Source organism: Cebidichthys violaceus, unplaced genomic scaffold (genome assembly GCF_023349555.1).
Source record: "Cebidichthys violaceus isolate CVI_PGR_0920_01 unplaced genomic scaffold, fCebVio1.0.p SCAF_2, whole genome shotgun sequence".
Lineage (NCBI taxonomy): Eukaryota > Metazoa > Chordata > Actinopteri > Perciformes > Stichaeidae > Cebidichthys > Cebidichthys violaceus.
In genome coordinates, this window is record NW_027176372.1 from 4,599,530 (window position 1) to 4,610,190 (window position 10,661).

Genomic DNA, 10,661 nt, shown 5'->3' on the forward strand with positions numbered 1-10,661 from the left:
ACGTGGTCAGTTGCATGTCATTCGCCCTCTGAGGACGGTAGCTGTTAGCTAGCAGTGCGAAGAAGTCCAGAACACACGGCCGTGTACAGTCTGAGGTAGTGTAACGTTAACGTGACTGTTTCTGTCAACTGTCTGTCTGTCGGTCCCACTCAGACCCGCCTGTCTGTCGCTGTTTGGTCTGGAATCACGAGTGATGAAGGCTAGTTACGTTAGCTCTCTTAGCTAAGTTCAACTTCGGACGGAGGGCGAATACTAGTTTCACTGCCCGTCTCAAGGGTGATGTGTGTCATCATGTTATTGGTATTCCTTTTCCTACACACCACCAATAAAGAGGCATAACCGAACGCTGGGGACTGTTGTAATGTAAAGGGTATGCTTTGTCATTTTGAATAACGGAAGTGTAGTTAATCATTGACATTGGTCTATTATGTAACTTACTGTACTCATATTAACTGCCACAGACCATTCTTCAGTGAACTTAGCTCGCTAGCGTTAGCGGTACATCATTCACTATATAACGTTAGTTATCGCATTTCAATGCTACCACATCAATAACACCCTTCACTGACGGGACAGAGCCAATGAACGCCCATGTTTTGGAGAGGTAAAAATGGTCACATTTAGCCCCGAATCTTCGAACAAATGGTATCAACTCATAAATGGATTCAACAACTTGTGAGACATCATTGAGCCCTTATACACTTCAATGTTACAGCTGTGTTTTGTAGCTGTCTAAATACAATGAAGATAATTCAAATGAAGAGTCTATTACTATTTACAGGCTATGTGGTAGGTTATAAAGTATGTTGGGATTGTTGTTTAAGGTTAATTTATAGGAAAGGCAGTTATTGTCCCTCTATGCTGCACCAGGAAAACAGAACAGCAGTACATTCCCGTAGTGCATCGTTTAGATTCAGGAGGAACACATACACCACAGCAACAAGAACACTGGTAACATGAAACATTGACATCAGGGAAACCTTGTCCATCAACGTTGACTACGTTTGAGCACCAAGTGTCATTGATGCAAACATAACACGCCGATCCGGGACGCTACGATGGAGCCGGGTCCCTCCAGGATGCGGGCTCTACAGTCTCTGATCCCTCGTTGCTGGGGCAACCCGAGTCCTATTTCATCCATTCCACTTCCTGGCGACCGGACATCAGCCAGGAGCATGCTGGGTAGTGGAACAGCCTAGCTCTTATACTGGCTGTCTTTCCTCTGGGGTGCTTGATGTCTCTGACTGACAGCTTTTTGAAGTTGTAGTATATTTGTGGTAACATTCAGACGTTGTCTGGGAAAAGTGAAAGACAATACAGGAGTACAACAGCTGTATTATACTGCTCTAACATCCTATACAAAAACTTCCTACCTTGCTTCAGATATAGGCAAAATAGATGTTATGCATCTCAGAAAATATTTTAGTATTATAATGACTATGCATTACACACACACACACACACACACACACACACACACACACACACACACACATACATATATATATATATATATATTTCAATAAATGCAAAAGTTCATCTTCTCAAACTCAGTTGAAATAAAGGAAACTAGAGATTGGATTGGGGTTTGTGGCCACCTGATAGGTCCTCTAGTTTTTCCTTTTAGCTCTGGTTGAGCCCACCAACCTTGACAAAAGTACCTCAGTGTTGTTTGCAAGCCACTTGTTTGGTTCAGATTTTGTGCACACAAGGACATACAGGAGTCTGACTTCTTACTCCGCCCGTGCTGTACGTTATGCGAGATAACACACTCTGTCTGTCTCTCTCTGTAGATGCCAGGTGCTGGTCCATGGGTGTGAGCCGACTGGATGTATTTTACAGAAGGCTGCTCCTCAGCAAACTCTTCATTGGGGGATGGGGGAAGCCTGAAGACCTCAAGAGGTAACGGAAGAAAACAAGAACACAATACAGCTTGAAATATCAGGAGAGCACAGGGGCTTGTCATCACATGCAACTCTTCCTGGAGGATCTCCAAGTGCTCCTTGGGCAGCTGGGAGATGTAGTCCCACCAGCATGTCCCTGGTCTAGTATGATATAATATAATAATGGTAAAACGGTTCTGTTCTGTTCTCCCTTCTTGGTGTTTTACAGAATCTTTGAGTTCCGTAAGATCATCGGAGACAGAGAGAGGTGCAGGTCTCTGGTGCCTGAAGACTATCCAGTTCACATAAACAAGGTACTCCATGTGTTCTCTCTTCAGTGCTCACTAGTATAACTAGTATTGTATTCTCACAGATATATGTGTGTGTGTGTGTGTGTGTGTGTCCCTTTGTGTGCAGACAGAGGAGCACATTGACTGTCACATCCATGATGGGTTCTTCATCTCTCCTCTGGAGCACTTGGTTCCTGGAATCCTGCCAGCAGAGGCTGTCAAAGCCAGGTACAGAGCATGATGTCGTCCTCTGCTACTGAGGCTAATGCAGTCGTGTATGTGCAGGACTCCTGAAGCTACATTTAAAGAGACCGTCTTTTCTGCCGATTAGTCATTATGTTTCCGAGTTTTACAGCGGCACAGACCGTAACAGCCACACACACACAACATGTCGACGGTGTGGAAGATCTTAAGTGCGAGTCACAAATAAAATAAGCCGTGGAGGAACAACCTTAAAACATTTGGAACGACTAACTAATCAGACACTTGTTGTAATTCATTTCCATCATGCTGCTCAGAGTCTCTCTCCTGCACAGTCCTGCTTATAACTGAGCTAACGTTAACGTTATCATGATGTGTTCAAAAGCAATCTTGTGAAATGTAGTTTTAGGCGAGAAATTAGAATTACTACAGTTGTTTGAATGAGATGTTTTCACAGCAATATCAAGTAGAAGAGGGGAAGGTTTCACCTCCTAATACTGGCTCTAAGCAGCTTATAGAACATACGGAAAACTATCGATGCCAAGAGGTGTTTAAATGTGTATGCTGTGCGAGTCTTCACTGTGTGTGTGTGTGTGTGTGTGTGTGTGTGTGTGTGTGTGTGTGTGTGTGTGTGTGTGTGTGTGTGTGTGTGTGTGTGTGTGTGTGTGTGTGTGTGTGTGTGTGTGTGTGTGTGTGTGTGTGTGTGTTGTTTCAGGTTCCAGTTCATAGTTCCCAAGAGGTGGCAGAAGAACAGACCAGTATGCATCCACTTGGCGGGGACCGGAGACCATGTAAGACTCTGAACCTTAAACCTCACCGTGTACAAAGTCCACCTAGAGGAGGATGATGGACACCATACGGACGCCTTGTTTCTCTTGTTGATGTCCTTCTCGATTCACCTGTTTTTATATGAATAATGACTTTGATATTAACATGTAATACTCACTGTAAAATACAAGTGAAGCTTTCTTCACAGCGGCACTGAGGAACCAAGAAAGTGTTTTAACGACAAGCTTGGTTTTGGGTGCATGTTCGCTAAGCGACCATCGTCTTTGTTTGCGATGGGAAACCGTTCAGAGCTGCATCGGTAGAACCCTGGACAGATGATGTGTTGTGAACTCTGTACTGTCTGACCCGTAAGCATTAATGATGATGATGTGTGTGTGTGTGTGTGTGTGTGTGTGTGTGTGTGTGTGTGTGTAGTTTTTCTGGCGTCGGCGGACCCTGATGGCCAGGCCCATGATCAAAGAGGCAGGAATGGCTTCACTGCTTCTGGAGAACCCTTATTATATCCTTCTATTGTCTCTTTACACCTGTTGATGCCACCAGACTTCACCAGAACACCAACAACTCACTTTAATGAAACTCCCTCCTGTTTGCACAGGCTTTCTGTTAAATTCCACTCACCATGACATCATCAGGGTTATTTCTCAGACCTGACAAAGCTCCTACAGAGCCACAGGAGAGATTATACTACCGTCTTCACAGACACCGTACAGTAGTACTCCTTTAAGTGTGTGTATTCAGTGTTTACCCAATAACTTGATTACCTAGTAGGCTAATGCTTTGGAAACTCAAAAATGATGAAGACAATACAGGTGTGTGATGATGAAAACAAACCATGTAAAAGATGATATGTTATTGTCTGATTCAGGCACACATATGGGGACTGGCTACAGGAAAGAATTCAGAAATCTGTTCAGACAAACATCAGAATTCCATCCTCTGGTCATATGTTTACATCTTCTCATATATTCATCTGAAGTATGCCGTCTGTGAACATTGTTTATTCCTTGACTGACCTTTTACATGGCTATCGTAAACCCAAAGACCAACTGTAAGTTACCTCCCATTCACACATTAGTCTCTTGGTTGGTTGGTTGATAAGCGTTTTGCCAATTGGCTGGGTTTTTAATTTCACACTGAAGTAGATCAAAGGGAACATGAGAAGCAGAATGAGACAAAGGACCTTCAGTTTGCATTTGATGGCTAGAGCTGCAAAATGATTATTTAATATCATTATATATATATATATATATATATATATATATATATATATATATATATATATATATATATATATACATATATATATATATATGTATATATATACATATACATATATATGTATATATATATATATATATATATATGTATATATATATATATATATGATATGATATGATATATTAATCCCAATCATGATTTTGGCCTCCCACAATTAAATGATTGTCTGGGATGCTGACGTTTAACAGCTGTGCTTCGCTCACAGAAAACTCCGCTGCATATCATATGAAGCACTTCCTAAACTAGCAGCTGGCCAGCAGGGGGCGATCCAGATGTTTTGTTGGGGCAGCTGTCACTTTTGGCTGTGCGCAAATTTTGCAGTCAGTGAAAAACGTTCCTGAGTGTTGTGGATACAGTTTAGACTAAAAGAGTAATACACTGTATAATTGATGGGCAAAATGACCATGCACTAAATTCAGGTGAAGAAGAACCTTATTTTGATGCAACGATTTGTTGATTAGCAGGAATATAGCGCAGTAAAATATGAATAATAAATTACAATAATGTCCCTAAAATCAATGAATAATAGTGATCTGAATATTGATCATTTCTACCATATTTGCGCAGCCCTACCACATAGAGACAAAATGTGAACAGTCCTCAGTTTGTCAGGTTCTGGAGGATTCACATCATGTGTACTGTCAGTACAGACAGCAGCAGCAGTGTGTTTGAAGTAATACAGTACAGCCTAAAGATGGAGGAGCACACATCTCAATCTGTGATGCTGTAGGCTCCTTACTTGTACTAGTGGCAGGTCGGGCTGAGTACTGTATCTATATGGATCTATGCTGGTGCTTCAAGCTGCAGAGATGTAAAGGATACATGAGAATGGGAATGTAGGTTGGATACTAAGATGGATTTTCATTGGACTTGTCCTTTACAGCTGGGATGAATTCAGTGTAAAGTAAGCAGGGACCTTATTTGTGAGTATTCCAGGCGCTCCAGTCTAAAGAATGTGTCCGACCTGTTTGTGATGGGAGGGGCTTTGATCCTGGAGTCAACAGTGCTTCTCCGGTGGCTGGAGAGAGAAGGTTACTGGCCACTAGGAATGACCGGGATCTCCATGGGAGGATATGTGAGTCACTTTCTCTATTAAAGCACGTCTGAAAGGAAATATTTCACATCAAGCCTGCATACAAATACACGTGTATACAATATAATACCTAGTATTTTTCATGAAGTCTTGCATGTCTTTGTGTCCAGATGGCGTCCCTGGCAGTGACCAACTGGCCGAAGCCCATCCCTCTGGTTCCCTGTTTGTCCTGGTCCACCGCCTCTAGTGTCTTCACCACGGTAACGCTCTGTCCACCTAGATCAATACGTTTTAGAGCAGCACTAAAGATGACATCATGTCGTGTTTTCCTCACCTTACCGGTTGATAGCGGTGACAGTGTGCAATCAACCCGTACAAACAAGGAAATTCAGTCTAAAAACAATGATAATGAGCCTAATATTATCAGCTCTAATGATATCCATATTACACTACAGATTGGCTATAATTTGTACAATGATGTCATTCTGGTGCGACTGGACCGGTACCCAATTAGTAGCTAGTCTTCGGTTCATCTACATTAAATACACGCATTAACCAAAATACTTCAGGGATGAGGGTCATCATTCATGGTCAGTTCATCTGTACTGCCTCTCTCTCTCTCTCTCTCTCTCAGACTGGCTCATAGAGCTTATGTCTTACATACATATTGGCATTTTTGCACACTTGCATTGAAATCACTTAAGGAAGGAACCTCTTCATGGCCAGGAGACAATTATAGAGACCGAATGTACAGGTGTATGAGTATTGTATGAGAGGAGTAATATATGACAGTCAAAGTATTAATATAGCAGCAAACTACTATCAAAGTAAAGATAAAGAGTGAGCATGTGAGCGTGCCCCACTGGTTAGCTCACGGCCGCTGCTCTGCTCTCATATAAGGTGGTTAGAGCTGATAATGTCGTCCCTGTCAACAGTGTTGTTGGGGAGGCGTGGCACCCACTGTCCAGTTCCCCTCAGGTTAGCTCTGTCAGCACGTTTGCAGTAGTTTGTACTGCTAGCGCTGTTAGCACCGTTAGCTATGAGCCTCGGGCGTTGCCACGCTGAGAGGCTCGAAAAGCTCCCAGTCTCATATCTCACACCTTCAAGATAGCCTTGGTAAGTGTGAACCTAGCCTCTAAAGAAGCAAAGAAGTTTGTTCAAATGCAACAGTCAGTGTGTGTGTGTGTGTGTGTGTGTGTGTGTAGGGAGTGCTGAGCAAAGCAGTGAACTGGACAGAGCTGGAGAAGCAGTATGCCATTAACTCAGTGTATGAAGAAGAGATCATCAAGATGTTGGACTACTGTGGGGTGTGTTATCCTTCTACTTTGTATTACTTACTCAAACTCTCACAAAGCAGCTCAAATATCTAGAATTTGTATAGTGTTTTGGATTTATCATAACAACCAGGGTGGTACAATTGGCTCGAATTATTGTGGAAACACTATGTACCAAAAAGTTGAGTGGTAAGTTGATCAATCACAAGAAGATGCATCAGTTCCGACTAGAAAACTTCTAAATAAATAAAGGTAATCGTTTGTTTTCACTTTTCTTTGTTTCATGTGAACAATTGGACGTTTGACATTTGTCACTATTTCAAATAAATGCATGAGATTTTTAATTTATAATAAACAGTTAGAATTTGCTCTCCAAGAAGCAGAGCAGCAATGGGGATTCTGTTGGAGAACTTACCAAACACATGAGCATTAATAAGTCCATTGTCTCTGTCCACATTCATCAGACTGATTCCTTTAGGATGGGTCCAGACTTTACGAAGAATGTGGACTCTTTGGAGCATCTGTTGGGCCTGTCTGGAGATGTCAGAGCGTCAGTGGGTCAGAACTCCAAAGCTGGAGGGGAAGCTGAGGCTGGACGAGGCCTGTTGATTGGTGCAGGCCCTGAAGGGGGCGGGACGAGAGTAGACCAATTGTTATCATCAGGGAGCAGCACTGGGATGAGCTTGGGCACTCCACCAGGGTAATCAATTATTATGTTTTGTGAATAAAAGCTGCTGAATATGCTTTTTGCGGGGGTTTTTTTAAGGACAAGGCTTCAAATATCACTTACTACTTCTAAAAGCCTACTTGGTAAAATATCTGTTGTCCTAATTTTTGCACATTTCACATGACATTGTGTTGAGATGATGATCGTTGTGCTATCACAAATCTAATAACCATACTGCTATGATTTCTTAGCAGCCTTCATGGAAACAACACACTGCATGGGAAGAAGACGGATTCGGACAAATGCTGTCGGCCATCGTTACATAGAGAGTCTATAAGCTTCATGAAGGCAGTGATGGACGAATGCACACACATGGCCAACTTCTCTGGTGAGTTTTAATGTCATAAGTACGTCTCCTTTTCCAAACAAGCATCTAAGAGCATGAAGCCGAGCATAACTCAGAGCCAAAGTACAGGGCAGAAACAAAGTAAGTGCAAAAAAGTAATATGAATACAATCAGTGCAACAAGCTAGTATGAATACAATCAGTGCTAAGTGGAAGGCTCAGGGTAACACTTCCTGATTGTAAAACGGCATCCACAGATCCTGCTGACCTGGAGGCTCTGACTCCCAACCACCTCCTGCTCCTCAAAGGTTTCTTTCAGAATGAAGATTTGTACAGCGTCCCTTGATAGGACGTACTGTGTATATGTCTAATTTGTTCTGGAAAATATGGACCAAGGAGTACTTGCTTCAGCTACAGGAATGTCAGAAGTGAACCAGAGTCGAGCACAATTTGGTTCCTGGAGACGTCATAATCATTATGCCTGTCACAAAGATGAAACCTGTTTTGACATGACATGTCAAATAACATCACAATGCATTTAAAATAGTACAAAAATCAAATGGAAATAAATACCCATATGAGATTCTAAACATGATAACAATCAAAAGATGGCAGATTCTCCAGCCTCAGATCCACTAAGAACAGCCTGCAGAGCCCTGCTTGCTTGCTCATAGGAGAGCAGCAAGAAATAAATGAGATGTGTCCTTCCCTTTGTCCTAGTCCCTGTAGACACCAGTCTCATCGTCGTGGTCCAGGCCAAAGAGGATGCCTACATCCCCCGAACAGGGGTCCTCAGTCTGCAAGAGATCTGGCCAGGATGTGAAGTGAGATACCTGAATGGAGGACACATCAGTGCATACCTGTTTAAACAGAACGTCTTCAGGTAAACTCCCGCCTCAAAGGGTATCAGTGTGCTCAGGTATCAGGTGTGTGAGCTATATCTAGTTAATAAACAGTGCTGACAAGAAAACTCTGTAAATGTTTAGCTAAGGACACACTTTGTATTTGGCTCACTTGTAGTATTACTGCCAGTGTTGAAGGACCGCTATTAGTAAGTAAACGTCAGCACACCTGGAACCTGAATCTAATGACTTTCGACTCAAAACTCAAAAACAAGACTTGCAACTCTGCTTCGCCTTCACCACCAGGGACTCTACACTTGGCCTTATGACAGGGAAGGACTTGATATCCTCCAAAGCCAGAGGGTTAAATCATTTTAAAGGAAGCCAATCGCTTTGCAGAAGCAGGAGGAAAGATGCATTTATGAGAGTAGAGCGACATAATACATCTCGGATTATCACAAGTAAACATTTCAACACACAGGCAGCAGGCCTGACCGCCCACTTTTACACATTTAGAAGACAAACGTCCCAGGTGGCAGGTTGCACCAGCTGTAGATAATTAACATTATGAATTCATTAATTGATGTGCTCTCTGCAAGAGGGTGTCTGTACGCACTAGGGGTGTCCCCGACCATGAATTTACATAGTAAGATCTGATTGGTCAGGTCCTGCCTAGAGTCCACTGCTCATCCAATCATGTCTTTTTTTTGTCATTGCCTTTTGCTTCATGTATCGATGTAAGAACAGAAAAAACATTATTGGCTGGACTCAGTGCGACTGTTGGACTGTGAGATTGGCAGTGGAATCAGACTCCTTAGATCGTATGAAAATTGATTGCTTATCTGTTTTCCTTCCAGACGGGCCATATATGATACATTCGACAGATTCTGCCTGAAGTATCCCGACCTGCACTAGCCATGGCTGGAGCCCTTTCCTCCCGGGAACAGCACCAGGATCAGTGGCTGGACGTTCCTGTCCCTTAACCAAAAGCTTCGCTTCCTAATCATTTCTATCACATAATTTTAGAAAATGACTAAAACTAAAACTATCAAAAATTGTTGTGGGAATATTTGCACCAGTATGTGGGCGTTAAACTAACACTCATGCCTTTAGTTTCACTTTAGTAAGTGGACTTTAACCCTGTGGCAGTGTGCATTCTCCTGTTTCCACTGGTCCACTGTGTTCTCAATATTTTACCTGGAGAAATCTGGATGGGACACACAGACACACCCTGTAATATTGTATTGAAATGACCAACATGTACACAAGGGAATAACAGGAAACAATGCAGCTCGTCATTTGATCTGATATCAGCCTCACTGTTTACAGTTCACTCTCTTCAGTGGTCAGCTACTGCTAACTGGTACCCAACATTTATCCTGTGTCTACTTCACATTAACAGTGTGACAGGCTTTATTTATTTCTAAATTCATTGATTTTTGGGGCACTTGGGAGCAGCACAAGGACCTGTAAACGGAACTTGACTCATCACCTTATGAAGTTTTTCCAACTTGAAGCGTTCTCAACTCCTGAGACAAATATTTGGCTTTTTAACTGCTAGCTGTTCTTCACTCTGTGTCTCTCTGCTGTGTGCTGCTAAATTGGTCGTGAACAGTTAATCAGAGCTTTTCTCAACTCATGCCTGCTGTGGCTAGATACAAGGTTAATAGGAGAGAACACAAAGAATAAAATATCCCTAATCCATGAGGAATGAGAGGTGGAGCAAGAGATATCGTCAAACAGGCAGACAATTGAGGAAGGGATTCCACATATGGCTGTGAGAGCGGTTGAGGTTTTGATGGTTTGGGATATGGTGCTCAACATTTCGGACCAGTAATTGTGCAAAGAAGGGCACGACCAAAACATATGGGCATGGGCAGCAGCATTTTGAATGGGAAATTATGTGGAGGGTCATTAAAGGCGTCTCCATTTAAAGGGAATACTTCCAAATGAAGTTCATAGCCTGACACACGGCCAAAGAAAGTACATGTTCTGAGAGCAGCTGGTAGACGCTGTTGGTTCTGACTGAAACCATGGGAGAGTGGAGAGCAATTTCACC

General features: G+C 42.6%; 1 protein-coding gene across 1 annotated transcript; it reads left to right on the forward strand.

Moving 5' to 3' along the window:
- Window positions 1–9,657, forward strand: abhd18 (abhydrolase domain containing 18). The gene is made up of 14 exons (XM_068714143.1): window positions 1–95; window positions 1,794–1,902; window positions 2,113–2,197; window positions 2,301–2,401; window positions 3,090–3,165; window positions 3,578–3,662; window positions 4,184–4,211; window positions 5,378–5,516; window positions 5,645–5,734; window positions 6,680–6,781; window positions 7,213–7,448; window positions 7,667–7,803; window positions 8,481–8,643; window positions 9,460–9,657. The coding sequence occupies exons 2-14, from the start codon at window positions 1,811–1,813 to the stop codon at window positions 9,515–9,517; spliced, it is 1,392 nt and encodes a 463-aa protein (XP_068570244.1). The 5' UTR covers window positions 1–95; window positions 1,794–1,810; the 3' UTR covers window positions 9,518–9,657.
- The last annotated feature ends 1,004 nt before the right edge of the window (window positions 9,658–10,661 follow it).

Excerpts from the sequence above, each read along its gene's own strand:
- abhd18 (XM_068714143.1), top strand. The coding sequence starts at position 1,811 with ATGGGTGTGAGCCGACTGGATGTATTTTACAGAAGGCTGCTCCTCAGC. Across the intron at positions 3,663-4,183 it reads GCTTCTGGAGAACCCTTATT|ATGGCTATCGTAAACCCAAA; the intron begins ATATCCTTCTAT and ends CTGACCTTTTAC. Across the intron at positions 7,804-8,480 it reads ACACATGGCCAACTTCTCTG|TCCCTGTAGACACCAGTCTC; the intron begins GTGAGTTTTAAT and ends CCTTTGTCCTAG.